The 16,464-nt window shown below is 54.8% G+C and overlaps 1 protein-coding gene across 1 annotated transcript in view; it reads right to left on the minus strand.

Annotated features, from left to right (window-relative positions):
- The window catches only part of KAZN (kazrin, periplakin interacting protein), a gene marked incomplete at its 5' end in the record, with an annotated part of 232,238 nt that overhangs the window by 6,424 nt on the left and 209,350 nt on the right, over positions 1 to 16,464 (minus strand). Inside the window, one exon of the mRNA XM_084274665.1 lies at positions 3,726 to 3,917. Within this exon, the coding sequence (XP_084130791.1) occupies positions 3,726 to 3,917 (192 nt within the window). The remainder of the gene's footprint in view (positions 1 to 3,725; positions 3,918 to 16,464) is intronic.

Raw genomic sequence — 16,464 nt, forward strand, 5'->3', positions numbered from 1 at the left:
TTACCTTCCCTTCCCCTCCCACTCCCAGCACCCCTAAACTCAGCAGCAAGCGATGGGAAGGATGGGTTGGGAGGGGTGATGTGAGCCCCCCCATCTCTCACCATCACCCCCCCATTAATCCTGCACGAGGTCAACTCGTGTTCCTGTTACTTGAGCTTCCGCCTCCTGCCACAAGATCCATTCATTCCCTGAGCATCGCTCCTGGGCAGGAGGGTGATGGACCCAGAGCAGCACCAGGACCGGCTTCGTGCTGGGGTCCTCTCCCAGTCAAAACCATTCCAAATGCCCCCCAAAAAAACCTTCTTTTTCCAGCTTTATCTAATGAGCTGACATCTAATCGCCTCAACACAACAACCCAGGGGTAGAGCCGTGCCCAGGGCAGCAGGACAGCTAAACTGCCCAGTGATGCCACCACTGACAGTGCAACCATGCCACAGTCCTGCCTGGCATCAATCAGCTCCTGGATGGGAACAAACTTGCTAAAACCAGGAACCTCTCCCCAGACAGGGACTGCTACAAACATTCCCCCTCTTCAAAATTAGGGAAATGAAGAGCAAACGAGGTGGTGACGTTCACACCATCTAGCCCAGGCTTGCTTTAAGGATGTATGAATGGTTATAATTAGTTCAACTACTGCAGTAATGGGATGTTTGATGAAGACCAACACCTCTGCTTGGCTGGGGTGAAGCAGCAGAGCCCAAATCCAAACCAGAGTGCTGGCAGGGGGACACAACCTGGCTCTGACCCTCCCAAGGAGCAGCTCCGAAGCACATGCCCAGGAGGGATGAGACTGGGCTAACAACCTATTTTTGGAGCAGCTGTAAAGTTGCTTCCTGAGCAGCAGGGAAAGGCAGCCTGAGCTTTCTACCCTGGCACTCAGGAAGGAAACAAAGCAGGTTTGCTCTCCACATGATAATCCCACAGGTGAGTTCCAGCATACTGGAGAAACCCTCCCAGAAACGGGGTGTCTGCCCTTAGCCCACACGCTCGTAGATGTGACCTGGCCAAGAGGCTCCTGGAGCCCTCCCAGTGCACGGGCACAGTAACTGCAACTTCTCCCCATGGAGACTTCCACATCAGGAATCCAGACCACGTCCATCCCATTCCAGGGAAAACACAGCTGCACTGATGCTGTGGGCACAGTACCGAGTCCCAGCTCTGGCCAAGGAGGAGGAGACGATGGGATGCAGCGCTATGGGATTTGATGTGGATGTCGATTGATTTTAAAAAGTGCAAGGGCTGGAAACAGCCTGGAAAAAGGAGCAGTAATGATGCAGAAAGCACACGCTGCCAGGGATGCAGAAACTGCCTGAGTTACTCTGGCAGAGCATCCTGTGCTGCCCCAGATCTCTGCTCCCTCCCTCTGTGGCAACGGCTCGTTAGCATGGCACAGGGATGATGCTGCACAGGCTTGTGGTCAGCTTTACCCCAGCACTAAATGCTCTTGGAAAGGGCTGGGAGTGCAACGCTGAGGAGGGGAGGTGAACCCCCCTTTCCCTCCACCCAGGCCACGACAAACTGAACCCCGCACAACCCTGCAAAACGCGTTAAAACCGCTGGTGCCCCAAAACTAAACCCCAACAGCAAACCCTCTGCTTCCCAGCGAGCCAATACCTATCTGAACCAGCTGCCTCGTGCTTCCAGGCTCTGTGCCAGCCACAACAGCAGATTTCCATACAGTTTATCCACTAATGACATGACACATGACCCGCTGCAGGCCGCAGGCGCAGGGATGCCAATGCCCCGGACGCGGGGCATCCTTCTGCAAAGCCGTGGGGCTCTGCAGTGATGCTCGCTGCGAGGTGGGGAGTGGTCTGGGAGATGCTCTATGGTTGCAGGATGCAACCAGCTCCAAACCCTGAGTGACAGGACAGCAGGGTCCAGTCACCCCAAGCTCCCTGTGCTCCCTTATCCTCCAGCTAATTCATACAGAGCCTTTATTCCCCCAAATGCCTCCAGCAGCCGACACATTTCTCCTGGCACAGCTATTCACTGGGCACAGTTATTGCTGGTTTTCCTCCCTTTTGGCTCCATTTCCTTACAGATAAATTTTTCACAGAAAGGAAAAAAGGATTTATCCCCTACCCACCCCCTCCAGCTGCTGATCCCATTTCCACATTAACCATCCCGACATCCGCTGCCACGCTAAGCCTGCTTTGCTGCCCAGCACCTCCAGCCCAGCTCACAGGGCTGGATCCAGCACAGGGAGCTTTTCCAAATTAGGCAAAACCTTTCCAATACTGGAGGGGAGGGAAGGAGCATCGACTTTAACAGGCTTCTTGTTACGCGCCTTCCTGAGCACAAGCTGAGATTCCCTCTTCCTCCGCAGGTGTGATGGCTGGAGCTCCTGGAAATACAATCCCAGTGGCTTGTACAGCAGCCAGTAAAAGCCCAGTGAAAACCCAACCTTATATTGCTTAAATACTCACAATTCTCAAGCCAAACTCAGTTTTTCTCAGTACTATCCTCCACATGCATGAGACCTCGCTGCAGCTTCTTGCACAACTTGTTATTTTTTAAAATAGTATTAAAATAGGATCACTTTTCTGTATTTGGCATTTATCAGCACCTCCCTCTGCCCAGCCACATGGTGGAAATATTCTCTAATTAAGGTTTTTCTACTGCAATTACACTTTCATTAACCCAGAGCATTTCCTGCCGCTGGATGCTGCGCCAGTGGCATGGGAGGGAGGGCAAGATTTTCAAGGTATTTGAGCTGTGTCACTAATTCATTCAGGTGATTTAACAACTCAAAGAGCAAGAAAATAACAAGCATGTAGGCTGGGGGTGCTTTTTCCCTATTCTTTTCAAAATCCTGGCCCCCCAAAATATAGATTTGGTCCAATTCCCTGCCCCATGTACCTCAGCATCCTGGATGGGAGCATTCACACCAGAGATGGGGTGTGCTGAGGGTTCTCCCCCCCCTCTCTCACTGCCACTCAACCTCTGAGCTTGAGAACTTGTGACAGGCTCTCTTCATAATCCGCAAACACGAGCTGACAAGAGGAAGCTGCATGCGCTACGTTGGGGATTCGAGATGATATTTAGAAGCGTGGCACTGCCAAGGTTTGATGCATGAGAGCTTCCCCCTGCTCTGGAGCATTCCCCAGCTAACAAACTGTCCTGCCTGGACTTGCTGCCAGTTCAGTTTTGGAGTGGAAAAGCTGCAACGTTGCGTTTTGCCCCGTGTACCCTGGTCCCAGGGCTCACAGCGAGATTGCCGTGAGGCTCCTGGCGCTGATCACTGTGGGACAACACCCAAATCAAGACGCTTAGAAAGGAGGAGACCCCCCTGCAGACCCACAGACCACTGCTTTCTGCAGCCCCCCTGTGTAAACTCCGCACAGGGTAAGGAAAACTGCACACCCAAACTCCCTGCTTCCCTCTTAAAAGAGGCCGAGGGGCTCAAATCCAACCCGCCCCCACTTCACAAACGTTTCCAGCTGCATTTCAGCTGCTCTCCTGGCTCCAGGCTATAGCTGTCCAAGGAGGAGTTTCTCTGCAGTACTGCAAACACCCCCCACACCCTGTTCCCCAGCCCATCGCTGCATCTGGTCCATCCCAGCTCCTCACAGCTGGGCCAGGACAGCGAGGAGGGGGGGGTTCCCAGGGATCAACCCCCAACACGTACAGGGCAAAACATCCCAAATTAAAGGGCTGTCTTTTCCTTTGCTCTCTAATTAAGGCAACCATAGGGTCCTGGGGAGAGGTGTGCGATGCCTTACCCTGCAGAGCCTCCTTGGCGCGCGCCAGCTCCTGCTCCTTCTGTGCCAGCTGCACCTTCAGCTCGGTGGCCGACAGCACCTCCGGCGACTTGGAGCCGTGCGTCTCCTCGAGGTCTTTCGTCAGCATTTCCTTCATTTGCCGGAGCAGGTGAACCTCCTCCTGCAGCTGGGCCACCTCTTCCCGCAGCAGCGCTGGAGGAAGAGGAGACACAATGTGAGGAAGTGACCGACGGGCTCCTGGCACGGCCCGACACCCACGCCACAAACTCAAATCCAGGGGGAAATGGTGCTGGGGTGACACATTCTCCCCGCTCTTCCCTGCTTGAAAAAGCACTTTGCACAGCCCAAAGGCTGGGGGAACAGTGGAGGAGGAGGAGGGGGAAGGATGGCAAGGAGGGACGGGGCCTCCACTGGGTACTGCTTTCTAGTTTTAAAGCACTAAAAAAAAGAGCGATATTAACACATAATGGTAATAAGAAAGCCCCCCAAGAAGCATCTCCGCTCCCAACGTACTCCCCAAGGGGTTGCTTGTACAGCCAGTGCCCTGCAGAGGCTGCCGAGCCCCGCTACGCCCTGCATGACATGCTGCAGCTCTGCTCCAGCCATCCATATGCTCAGAGCTCAACAGAACCACTCTGTGCCTGGAAAGAGGAAGATGATGCTTCCACTGTGAACTGGAGCCATCACTTCTCCAGATTTATGCCCAGTGACCACAATGCCCCTCAAAGGCGCCTGCATCCCAGGAGCATCCCAGCACACCCCAGAGCTGGTCCCCTCTGCAGGGGAACCTCCAACGACCACAATTCCTACAGCAGCATCCTCTGCTTAGCGTAAAAAAGAAGGTGATTTTCCACTATTTCCACGTTGCACCCATCAGTCTCAGCTCCCCTCACCGTCCTCTTCCTACAAATCACTTTCTGGCTACGCGGGCGCTGCCGCGATCCAAACCAACCGATCCAAACCAGGGAGGGGGTTGAGTCACCTTCCCTGGATGCGTTTGAGAAAAGGGTAGATGAGGTGCTCAGGGATATGGTTTAGCACAGGATGGGATTGGTTGGACTTGATGATCTTAAAGGTCTTTTCCAACCTTGTGATTCTGTGATTCAAACCAACCGATCCAAACCAGCCCGCATCAGGATGCGCACCCTTCGGTGTCGGTTTTACCCCTTCGAGGTCACATGCAGAAGGCCAGTTACTCATCCAAAAGGGCTCAGCTATTTGTCAGGTTTGTATCGTGCCCCTGGACACGGGGTGGAAAAAACAAATCCCTCTGCACACACGGAGAAACGAAACAGAAATAAAAAGGAAATGCTCCTTTCCTCATCACCACCAAGTCCCGGCTCAGGGGACAAAGGCCTGGTGTGAAACACAGGGGGTTTTCCCTGGATTTTCGCTGAGGCTGTCCCCAGCACCCCTTGGCATTGCCAGCACACATGCACTGGGCTGTTTCCTTTCCACCACCGCTTGCGAAGCGAGGAGGGGAGGTGATGTAGGACGGGGAGAGGCGGCTTCCCCCAGCCCGGCTGGCAGCTGCACCAGGAAGGCATAAAATCTGGTTTGCATACTTGAAATGCTTCCCGCATGAAAACTGGCACAGCCCCATTTTGTAAATTATTTAGCAATAAAGTCACTAATGAGGAACAGTCGAGCTCCGGGCTGAGGATTTTGGTGCAGTCCAAAGCACTTTCCCAAAAGCTGTGCAAAAAGCACGGACTGAAGAAGCAGCCAAGGGCACCTTCCCCTCCCTGGGTGGGGGGGGTCAGAGACATGGTATTTCCACTCCAGCCTTTGGGGAACGGGAAGGGGGGTGCAAGGGACTCATTCACCATGCAATATTTACCGTGCAGCCCCCCACCCAGCGCTTTCCCCAGCCATGGAAAGCCCCGTGCAACCCCAAAGCATCAGTGGCTGCTGCTAATTACCCATTTCCCCCACCCCAATAACTCATTTTCACCTTCCACTATGAGCTCCTTCATCCAGGGGACATGGCGGGCAGTGATGGGACGCGACGGGCGGGCAGGGGACAGAGGCAGGGCGCTTTGGGCAAGGGCAATGATCCCAAGGGGTTTCGGAGGGAACCAAAAAAACCTTCCCCCCTTCCCCGCAGCAAGGATCCCTCCAGGGAGGGGAGAGGGGGAACAAGTCCAAGGAAGGGCAGCCCGGCAATGGGGAGGATTTCTGCACCACGGGAGGAGTCCTTCAGCACAGTCCAAGAGCAGATCCACAGCTGCTTCTTACAAAGCTCCTTTCCAGCAAGTGCTGCACGAGGCGGCTTCCCCAAAACCACGCTGTTCCCCTCCAGTCCCGGCAAAGAACCAAAACAAGAGGGGAAAAAAACCCCTCTAAAAGCATTCCTGCAACAAGGGAATTTAATCCCCAGCTCGATACTCAGCTCTCCGTACACAGGCCGGAACTACTGAAAGATTAAAATCCAAGATCCATCAGAAGCCAGAGGCGCAATCGGGAAGGGAGAAGGCAGCACCGCGCGCAGGATGCGCGGCTGCAAGCTGAAGTCTCTGGAGGAACTTGAATTATTGAGCTCAGGATCAGGCAGACACCTGAGATTCTCACTTTTTAAAAAACATATATATAATTTAAGAGATATATATACACAGAAAAAAAGTCCCTGCTTTGCAGTCCCTTTATTCTTGCAGTATAGATCTCTCTACCTATATATAATGCAAAGCACAGTCCAGTTTCTGGAGAGAGAGAGAAAGACTAATTGCAAAACAGGTTTTTTTGCCAGGGTCTGCTGGGGAAAGCCCTACCCCTCTCCTCACGCAGTGCCAGACGTGCTGTCAGCTCTGCTAACACATCCCTGAGCTCCGTGGTCCTCGCTCCCTTCCCAGCTCCCTCCTGGGGCTGCTGCCGATGTCTTCCCTGCAGCAACCAGAGTCTGAGGCGAGTCAAACTCTCTGTGTTCCACCCAGGAAGTTTTTAAAGGGTTTTTTTGGGAAAGAACCTGGCAGTTCAGGGAAGGGACTGGAGCTAGAGCATCTCCCACTCTCATTTGGAAACCACCGAGGGGGCAGTTCCTTCATGTCTATCAATCTTCACAGCATCTGCCAGGGCTGGACCGCAGCAGCGATCCCTACACTGCCTTGGACCTATAACTACACTCATTTGCATATTGAATTTCCACCCCATTCTGACATTTCCCCATGTCCCTCACACTCATCCATCAACACGCCCCTCAGCCCAAGCATCTTTCTGCCCCCAGCACCCAGCATCCGCTTGCCATTTCTCATCCTCCACACTTGCCTCCCGTCTTAACCAGCATCTCCAGCTCAAGGGTCCTACAGAGCGAGCCCGTTTCCTCTGCAGAAACTGAGTTAAGGGAACAACTTGACTTGAGAAGGAGAATAAAAGTAAAATAAAATAAAAATAAAATAAAAAAATAAAAAATAAAATAAAATAAAATAAAATAAAATAAAATAAAATAAAATAAAATAAAATAAAATAAAATAAAATAAAATAAAATAAAATAAAATGTGGAGAAGTCTCTGCCACTACACTAAGTTTAAGTATTTAAATAAATGACCTGAAAAGCACTGTTTGCAGGCAGCTCTTCGTGAACGTTACTGAGAAGTTCCAATAAGCAGGAAAATTGGGCCAATTACTCAGAAACCTCATTTCAGCCTCTATTTCTTCCACACACAGACGGCTCAGCGGGGATTTCCATATGCCTTCCCGCATGCTGGCTGGGTCCGTGCCTCTACTTCAAGCTGCAAAGGAACTGCACGTGGCTTGAAGCGAGCATCAACCCTCTCCAACGAGGACTGGGGGCTCAGCACCCCCACACACACCCAAAACACAATCAAAAATACGATCTGGACAATAGAATCATCAGCAAATATTTCTTTGGCAGGTCAAGCTTGCCAGCAGCGCTCTATCGGGGTGCAAAGGTAAATCTCCAAGTAGGAATTGCCTCCTGAACGCAACATCCCTAACACAAAACCCTCCCCTGGTACTTTTCCCCAGCATTTCTTCCCCTTTTTATTTTTACATCCTCTTTTTTAACCTTTTTAACCTTGTCTGTGCACTGCAATTCCTGACTACCCACCCCAGGGGGGGAAGGACGCATCGTGCCCCATCGCACAGCTGCTCAGCGCAACCCCTTCCAAACCTGCTGTGGATGGGCAGTGGTGAAATTAGTGCAATTTCAACGTTTCCTGGGCTAATTGCTGAAAAACTACCTTTCACGCTGAAATAATTAGCTGCTAATTATATTTCAGTTGATAGCATAAACTTCCACTGTCAGATCTCGCATCCCTTGAGCTTCAAGCACTGCACAGTGTTATCAGACAGGAGAAATAAGGGGAGGGGGTCCTTTCTTTTTCTTTTAACGGCGGTGAACACCTCCAGGCAGCATCTGGGGCTGAAACTTCCACTCTGGCTCCCACAAATCTCATCTCAGGGCTCCACTTGGGTGCAGATCCACCGGCCATACAGCAGCAAAGCCTTTTACCAGACTAGGAACCAAAATCCATTTAAAAACATCCATCTAAACCCCTCTCCCCACCCCGTAACTCAGCTGGCACCACTGCTGCATAGGTGTTTCTGTCTTCAAAGGGCAGGTATTAAAAATGAACGTGGTATAAACAACAAGGTTTGCATGGGCAGAATCAGCCTCTCAAGCAAAAGCCACGTTTTGTGCCGCCCCTGCAAGTTTATAGGGTTTTGCTTTGCTGGGCACAAATCGAGGATGTTGGGGTTTTTTTATATCCAGGACATCATCAAGAAAGCAGCCAGAAGACTCAAGTGTGCCCGGGGTTGCAGCAGCAGCATATCGACACTTGGGGCCAGGAGAAAGCTTCCTTGAGGAGCTTGAGTGTAAAATCAGTATGGGGAATCACCTCGAAGGGTAATATCACCGTGCCTGCATAGAGATGGAACTGGGGAAAAAGGGGGTGAAATAGGAAGATGCAGAAATCTCTGTGCTAAGGACATCACCTAACAGATCCTCACCTGTAAGAGCACAGAGCAAGCCTGTGTTCCTTCTCCCGCCTGCATTGCTCTGGCCCAGGTTGTGATTTTCACTATATATACACAAACACACGTGGGAAGAAGGGCAAAGTACGTTATTAGAAGAAAACAATGGTTCAAGCCTTAGGGATGAGCTAAGCTGGTATTTTAACAAGCGTCTCCTCACCTTTGATCATTAAGCATCTCCCCAGCCTAGGACCCGAGTCTCTTGCAGGGAGGTTCAACCAAGCACTTGTCCCGAGCAGCCTGCGTGACACAGGGCTTTCCCCTCTCTGCAATTCAGAGCAAAACTGCAGCTTGCCAGGCAGTGGGCTGGGTGACAGCCGGGTCTCAGAGCAGACAGACATGGGTATGGATGCTTCTATCCAAGTTTGGGTTAAGGTTTTCACCCAGTGAGTATAAATCCCTGCAAACACCTTTTTCAAGCATTTCCCGAGCTCGATGCTGGCTCGGCCTCGGTGCTTCCGTATGGTCACAGCCCCAGGACAGGATCAGGAGTTGCACACCCCAACTGTGCACCACCAACCCACACCTGTGAGCCACGGGGCAGGACAAGCAGAGACCGCCTGCCTGCAAAGCCCCCCTCTGTGTCCTGGCACCCCCAAAAAACCCCACAGACTCAGAGAGCCTTCAAGGCTGGCAAAGACCTTCAAGATCATCATGTCCAACAGCACCGTGTCAGCTAGCCCCTGTCCTGCAGTGCCACAGTGATGTGTGTTGGGAACCCCCCAGGGATGGTGACCCCAGCACCTCTCTGGGCAGCCTGGTCTGATCCTGGACGCTCTTTCGGTGAAGAAACATTTCCTCATCTCCAACCTAAACCTCCCCTGACACAACTTGAGGCCGTTTCCTCGCATCCTAATGCTGGTTATTGGGTAGAAGGGACTGACCCCCGGCTACCCCTCCTTCCAAGGAGCTGCAGAGAGCCATCAGGTCTCCCCTCAGGCTCCTCATCCTCAGACCACCCCCCAGGTCCCTCAGCCGCTCCCATCACACCCTTCCCCACTCCACTGCTCTTCTCCAGACCCGCTCCAGCCCCTCCACGTCCTTCTGGCAGCGAGGGGCCCAAACCCCAGCCCAGCACAGGGGCTGGTCCCTGCCCCTAGCCCGGCGCTCCCCAAGCCCAGGGCACTTCCAGCGAGCCGAGCCCCCTCACCTCGTTGCCCCTCCGCACGCTGTGACCAAGCCAAACCTGACACCGGCCTCCCGGGCACGGCGGGGTACATGCGGGGCCCAGGCGGGAGGCCGCGGGCAGCCTCAGAGCGGTCGAGCAGTGGGTGGGCTGCGGCCCCGGGAGCTGCCGCCGAGCCCTCTGCCAACTCCGGCTCCTCCGTGAGGCAACGCGGGGAGCCGCCCGCCGAAAGGGTGTGTGTGGGGGGGGTACCCGATCTCCGAGCAGCTGCCCCCGGCTTGAGGGCCCGGCCCGGCCATCCGCGGCCAGCTCCCGCCCGGCCCCGGCGAGCTGCCGCCCGGCGCCGGCGTGTTCCTGCCGGGAGGAAGCGAGCTGCCGCGGCACAGAGTGAGGGGAAGAAAGGCACGCCGGGCTCCATCACCCCCACGCCATCCCCCGCTGGCCGGCCCCCCCCCCCCGCCCCCTTACCTGCGGGGCCGAGGCAGGGACACAGCGCCCTGCCCCGAGCATCGTCCCCGGCCGGCCCCCGCCGGCCCCGGGGCCCCGAACAATAGGCCGGGCGCGGAGCGAAGCCGCGCTCGCAGCGGCACGTCCCCGGTTTGCTCTCCTCCTGCTCCGACTTCATGGCGGGGGACGGGGGGGCCCGGCCGGCCGGGCGGGCTCGCTCCTCCCCTCCCCGGCGCGGTGCGGAAGTACGGCGGGCGCTACCTGCGCCGGGAGCCGGGTTTCCCCGGCCCGGGGTCACGCCGGCAGAGGAGGGGCTCTGCCCGCCGCCGAGCCGAGCTGCGTGGCCCGGAGCGGCCGAGCTGCGCTCCCTTCCCGCAGCGAAGCGCTGCGCAGGAACCCAGGGCCCGGCCGGCGGCGGAAATGATGATGCCCGGGTTGCCGGCCATCGCTCCGGCCGGCACCGGAGAGACAGCAGCGGGTAACGGCCGGCCCGGCTGCTCCGGCGCTCGGCCGTACCCGGGCTGCACAGCGGGGAAACTGAGGCAGCGGGAAGGTAACGCGCTGAGAAGGCTCCAGCGTGCAGCCCCTGCGAGCCGCTCCGCGATGCGGTTCCTGCTCGGTGCTGTGCCGGCAGCTGGTAACTCCGCGAGCAGCCGGAGCTGCGGGAGGACCAGTGCTGAGCCCCGCAAATCCCCGCAGCGAGGAAGGGCGGGGGGGGGGGGTGGGGCTGGATGATGGAATGAGCGGGGATACGGGAAATCCCAGCGGGAAAGTCGGGGCCACTCGCTCTTCTATAGGGAAAGGTGCAGAGATGTTCCCTGGGAAGAGCAAAGCCTCTGCTGGTTTTTGCTCCCTATGGTACATGCTGAGCCACAACCCGCCTCCATCCAGCTGCCAAGGCTGCCCGTCACTGAGCCCTCCACAGCACACCCACTTTCTGAATTTCTATATTCAGATGAAGCTCCAGGCAGAAGCACTTGGGGCTTATGGACTTGTGTTGGTTGGTCTCTGGGCTAACAAGGACCACAAGGTCCCAGCCAGGTGCTGCTCAGCCCCAGCACAGGGACCCTCTCGCGCAAGCCTTGCCTCAAATTTAAAGAACACAGTCTGAGACAGAAAAAGACATGATCATTAAATCATATTCTGCTTTCCAACAGCTCTTGGCCTGTGAAGGCTCCGCCAGTCACTGCAAAGCCAGCTCCCCTGCCCTTACAGCAACAGCATCTTAGGCATGGGGAAACTGAGGCACACCCTGTGCGAACCAGCCTTTACGCTTCTGGGACGTGGGTGACAAGAGTGTAACTGCTGGAGGAGCGAGCTGCCCCTGGCTAGGAAGAGATGCAACCACAGCCATTGCATGCGTCAAATGTGGTCGTGTCAAACAAACCAGGTCCTTAGCAGCCCCACGCCCCGCTGCTGGGCATCACTCCCCTCCCTACCCTGCTGCTTCCTCCCCAGAGGCTTGGGAAGGAGAAGGGAGTTGGTTTTGTTTTGCAACAAGCTGTGGTTCTCACCGCAACGGGCTGGCACTGACACGGCATTGCTGGTAGCCCGGGGCACACTGCGACACCGCTCACAGCATCACTGCCAGGCCACACGGTATCCCCGCCTCTGCCCCAACCTCTGCCAACGCCATCCTCGGCCCCTCAAAGCCCACAGAACCTCTGCTCTTGGCCACTGCATCACCTCCTGTTGCTCCCTGTTTGCACAACTCCCCTCCCCAGGGATCAAGTCGGAGCGCGCCCGCCTGTGCCGACTCAGCTCCCGATGCAGTGAGGACGCGGCCGTGGCAAGGGCTGCAAGGGAAGCCTGCTGGGTTTGGGAGCACCTGCTGGTGTAATCCTGCTTTATAAACAAGCAGGGTGCAAAGGTAACCAGGCACCTCTTGGCGTGACCTGCCATGGCACGAGGAGGTTTGGAGCAGGGGTGCCCATGAACCAAAGCAAAGGGAGGAGATTCTCCACGTCATGGGTGTTGCACAAGCCCCAAGCTCCCTGAGAGCAGCTTCCCCAACCTGCTGCACTCCTCCCCAGCAGAAGAGACTGGGAGTGAGCGGGAGGGCTGGGCTGGGCTCCCATCCTTGCTCCTGCTGACTAATGGGAGACCCAGCAGCATTACTCACACCAGCACCACCCGTCCTCATCCCTACGCATGCATGCAGCGGGAGGTGCTGCTCCTCTTTAATCCGGTGATGCTGCCTGCAGGGATCCCCCTGCCCCTTCCTACTTGATTAAAAACCCCTTTGGAAGGTGCAGGGAAAAAGGGTGCGGGATAATTAAAAGGCAGTGGATGCTTCAGCAGCCAGGCTCCCAGCACGCCAGTGTCGGACAGCAGATGTGCTTTGGGCTCCAGTAAATTTGGGCTGGGTGCTGGGGATGCCTCTTCTTGCCTTGGAGCATGCCATGACCACGTGCTGGTGTTGGATGCTCCCAGGAGGGTGGTGGTATGATGGGGAGCTTTGGTCGAGCAGTGTCCCCTCCAGAGATGACACACGTAGAAGGCATCAGCCCTAATGAGAGACGGCTTTCCTGGGATCACAGCACACTGAACTGGGAGGGAGCCAGTATCTGGGACCGGAATTTCCAGGCACCACCAGACACCCAGATTTCCACATGAGACAGTTATGCCAGTTTACAAATAAGCAGCTACCTGCAGGAGATGTATCCTTGTCCGTGCACAGGGTGCTCCTACTTGCTGCACACAGGATACCAGGAGGGGATGTTGGCCAGTGTGAGAGGAAGAGGAGGCCGGGGGGTGGACTTTTGTCCATGGAGCCCATGTGGGGAAGGGGACGGGTCTGGCTCTTCACCCCAAATGCCAGCAGGGAACTGCTGGTCCCCTTCAGCCCTCCCTAGACAAGACCCTTCCGCAGGGACGGGGCAGGAGGGACCATTCCCCTGAGCCTGGCCCAGAAGGTTTCTGCAGACAGGGCTTATCCAAAGCGGACAGCCTCCACCAGAAGACAAACTGCACCTCCAGCCTCCCCAGCATGGACACTCAGCAGCTACAGATGGGGTCACACTAGAATCTCCCAGCTCCTTCAAGGTCAGGCTGAAAATCCCAACCATCACCTACAAGGGCAGAAGCCACCAGAGACTTCCAACAGGAGTTGGGGTCAAAACTCCCTTCAGCATCACCACTCAAGAAGGTACCGACCTCACTGAAATGCTGACTGGCAGTAGGTGGTTGATGACATGCAGCTTGTGGATGTGTATTACTGCCCTGAAGGCACTGGCACCTGCAGCGACTGCTGCCTAACTACAGCCTAACCTTCTCCTCAGACTGCTGCCTAAACTCAGAAGGGCAGGGAGGTGTTTGTGTACTTCTGGACAGGAGCTGGTCCTCGCAGAGCTACGTCTGACCTGGAGGACAGAGCTGTCCGTAACAGCTACAGAAATCCCAGGAGGTCTCATACAAGGTCTTGTACAAGGTCTCCTGCACCAAAATGCCACCAACTGCCAGGAAAAGTGGCTAAAACATTCCCCCACACCAGAGAACCCCCTTCCCCATCCCCCTGCCTTGAAGAGAAATACAAAAAAATATAAAAAGATAACTAAGGGAGATGATGTTTCAAAACCAGAGCTGATTCCCTGGCTCCTCCCCCCCCCCCCTCTAGATTTCTCTTTCAAGGAAAACTTCTCTCCCAAAATGACATATTTTTGTCAAACATTTCACTCGTGACACATCGGCGGCGGCGCTTGGCTGGGGATTTCGGAGGCGCTTGGGGAACCCTCCGTCTGCTTCTACCCAGTTAAGGATTGATGGGCGAGGTTGCAAAACCCAGTGTTTGAGGGGAAGGATTAACTAGCACAGGTCTGGCTCCAAGGAGAGAGTAAGATGTAAAGTACGAGTAATTTTCAGACGAGAAAGACGAGGTAAGAGTCATTTGCATTCAGACAACTTGCCACTGCTCGGCACCTCCTCCTCCTCCTCTAGTGCTGTTGGAGTATTTTAAGCTCCCAAAAACTGCACGTGCATTGGGGAGGCTTTTCTGCAACGATTTGGTGGTGGGTGTATTTTTATTCCTGTCTCTACACAGTGACTTTCCCCTGCTCTAAACCAGTGTTGCAAAAGCTGTTTGAGGTGTAAAGCGGCAAAAATCCAACAGGTAAAGGGCAAACATCGGGCCCGCTCCCACGCTCCTGGTTGCAAGCTTGTTTGATTTGAGCTCTCTGACCTCACCACGGTTATTTCTGTTGTGGGGGGTTTTTTTTATATCATGAGAATTATGGTTGTCATCACAGACATCTTACGCCTAACAACTTCTGGCTTCTTTACAGTCGTTTTCATTCAAAGGCTGTAATGAGACTGAGATAACAGCAGGGAAAAGGAATGATACAGATTGGAAAAGACACAGAGACACATAAACGTAGGGGTTGGAAGGGAGCTCCAGAGCTCATCCAAATCCCCTGCCAAAGCAGGGTCCCTAGGACAGGGCACACAGGGCGGTGTCCAGATGGGTCTGGAATATCCCCAGAGATGGAGACTCCACACCCCCTGGGCAGCCTGTCCCAGGGCTCCCTCACCCTCACTGGGAAGAAGTTCTTCCCCAGGTTGCTGTGGAACTTCCTGTGCTCCAACTTGGGGCCATCGTCCCTTGTCCTGTCCCCACAGACACTGAAAAGGGGCTGCCCATTCCCCCTGTGTCCCACCCTTCAGCTATTGATAAACATTGATCAGATCCCCTCTCAGGCTTCTCTTCTCCAGGCTGAACAGCCCCAGCTCACTCAGCCTTTCCTCATAGGGGAGATGCTCCAGGTCCTTAATCATCTTTGTGTCCCTCTGCTGGACTCTCTCCAGGAGATCCCTGTCTTTTTTATCCCAGGGAGCCCAGATCTGGACACAACACTCCAGTGGGGTCTGAGCAGGGCAGAGCAGAGGGGGAGATTTGGTTCAGAACAAAGAAACCAAACAGCAATTATCCATCCTAATTAGCATTCAGAGACAGTAGAGCAGGGCAGGGGAAGATGTATTTTGGAGAGGGCATTTACACCTGGCACCCAAACCCCAACACAGCCCAGCCTGCTCCATCCCAGGTGACAACCACTATGGAGAGAGGTCAGAAGGGAACGAAAGCCCCAAATCCTCCTTTCTGAGCTCACTGCCCGTTTATATTTATGGCCATGCATCCAAACCCTCCGCTGTGTCCTCTGCAAGCTGCCTATCGCTCACAGCACATCTGGATCCCGCCGCTCACTCCCCCCACATCTGGATCCAGCACTGAATGGCGTCGACTCCTTCCCACCCTCCCAGGCTTCGTCAGCACTAATGAGCGTGGTGGGGAGGCGAGGGATGGCACCCACAGCCCATCCTTTGCACCCACAGAGGGGATGGGACACGGCCAAGCCACCCGGTTTGAGCACTGATGGGTGAAACGTGGCTTCTCCAAGAGCTTTGAACCGCTGCACCCCACCAGAATCAATATTTTCCTTTTAAAAAGAATGCTGAGGGGTGTGTGGAAATCCCATCTCCCAGCGATTCAGTGTTATTTGGGGCTTTACATTATTCATCGAGCCTCACCCCGTGTCATGCTGCAGTGAATACATTTCCATATAGGATGACAAAGGAAATGACACGGCTCCTGCCAATATCCGATAAAGCGGCAGCCTGGGCTGCTAGAACAGCCCGTTTGATTGGCACTCCCTAATTAGCAACACATAATTAAGCTGCTATACATCGAGGTTGTGCCTGCACCACCGGCCACTTCATGGCGAAAGAGGAGAAGGATCAGTCCCAATAACTCCATCCCCTAACACACCGAACCTGCAGCTGGGCCGAGCTGTGTGGTGGGTTCCAAACTTTTCCAAGCATTTTCTCCTGGAGTTTTACAGTGCCCCCAGGCACGGGAGCCTCATCGAATGCACTGTGCAGCCAGCAACATCACTGCAAGGCCTCCGAGGGCCATCATGTCCCCAGAGCCACCAAGCTCAGCATACCTGAGCAGGGAACTGGCTGCACACATGGAAATAACAAAGCTGGGAGCGGGGGCAGAAAAAAGCTGACCAGGGAAAGGGAATAATTCCTGGGTGTAAAGAGGTGTGCTCCCATTCCTGAACAGTGCTCTGCATCCTCAGTGGCATCTGTGATCTGGCCAGCGGGCGAAGGTGGGCAGCTCACCCCTGAACATGGGCACTATCTTTACTAACCAGATGTTACTGCTTCTTAAATTGGTTT

Source organism: Gallinula chloropus (assembly GCF_964237585.1).
Source record: "Gallinula chloropus genome assembly, chromosome: 23".
Taxonomy (NCBI): domain Eukaryota; kingdom Metazoa; phylum Chordata; class Aves; order Gruiformes; family Rallidae; genus Gallinula; species Gallinula chloropus.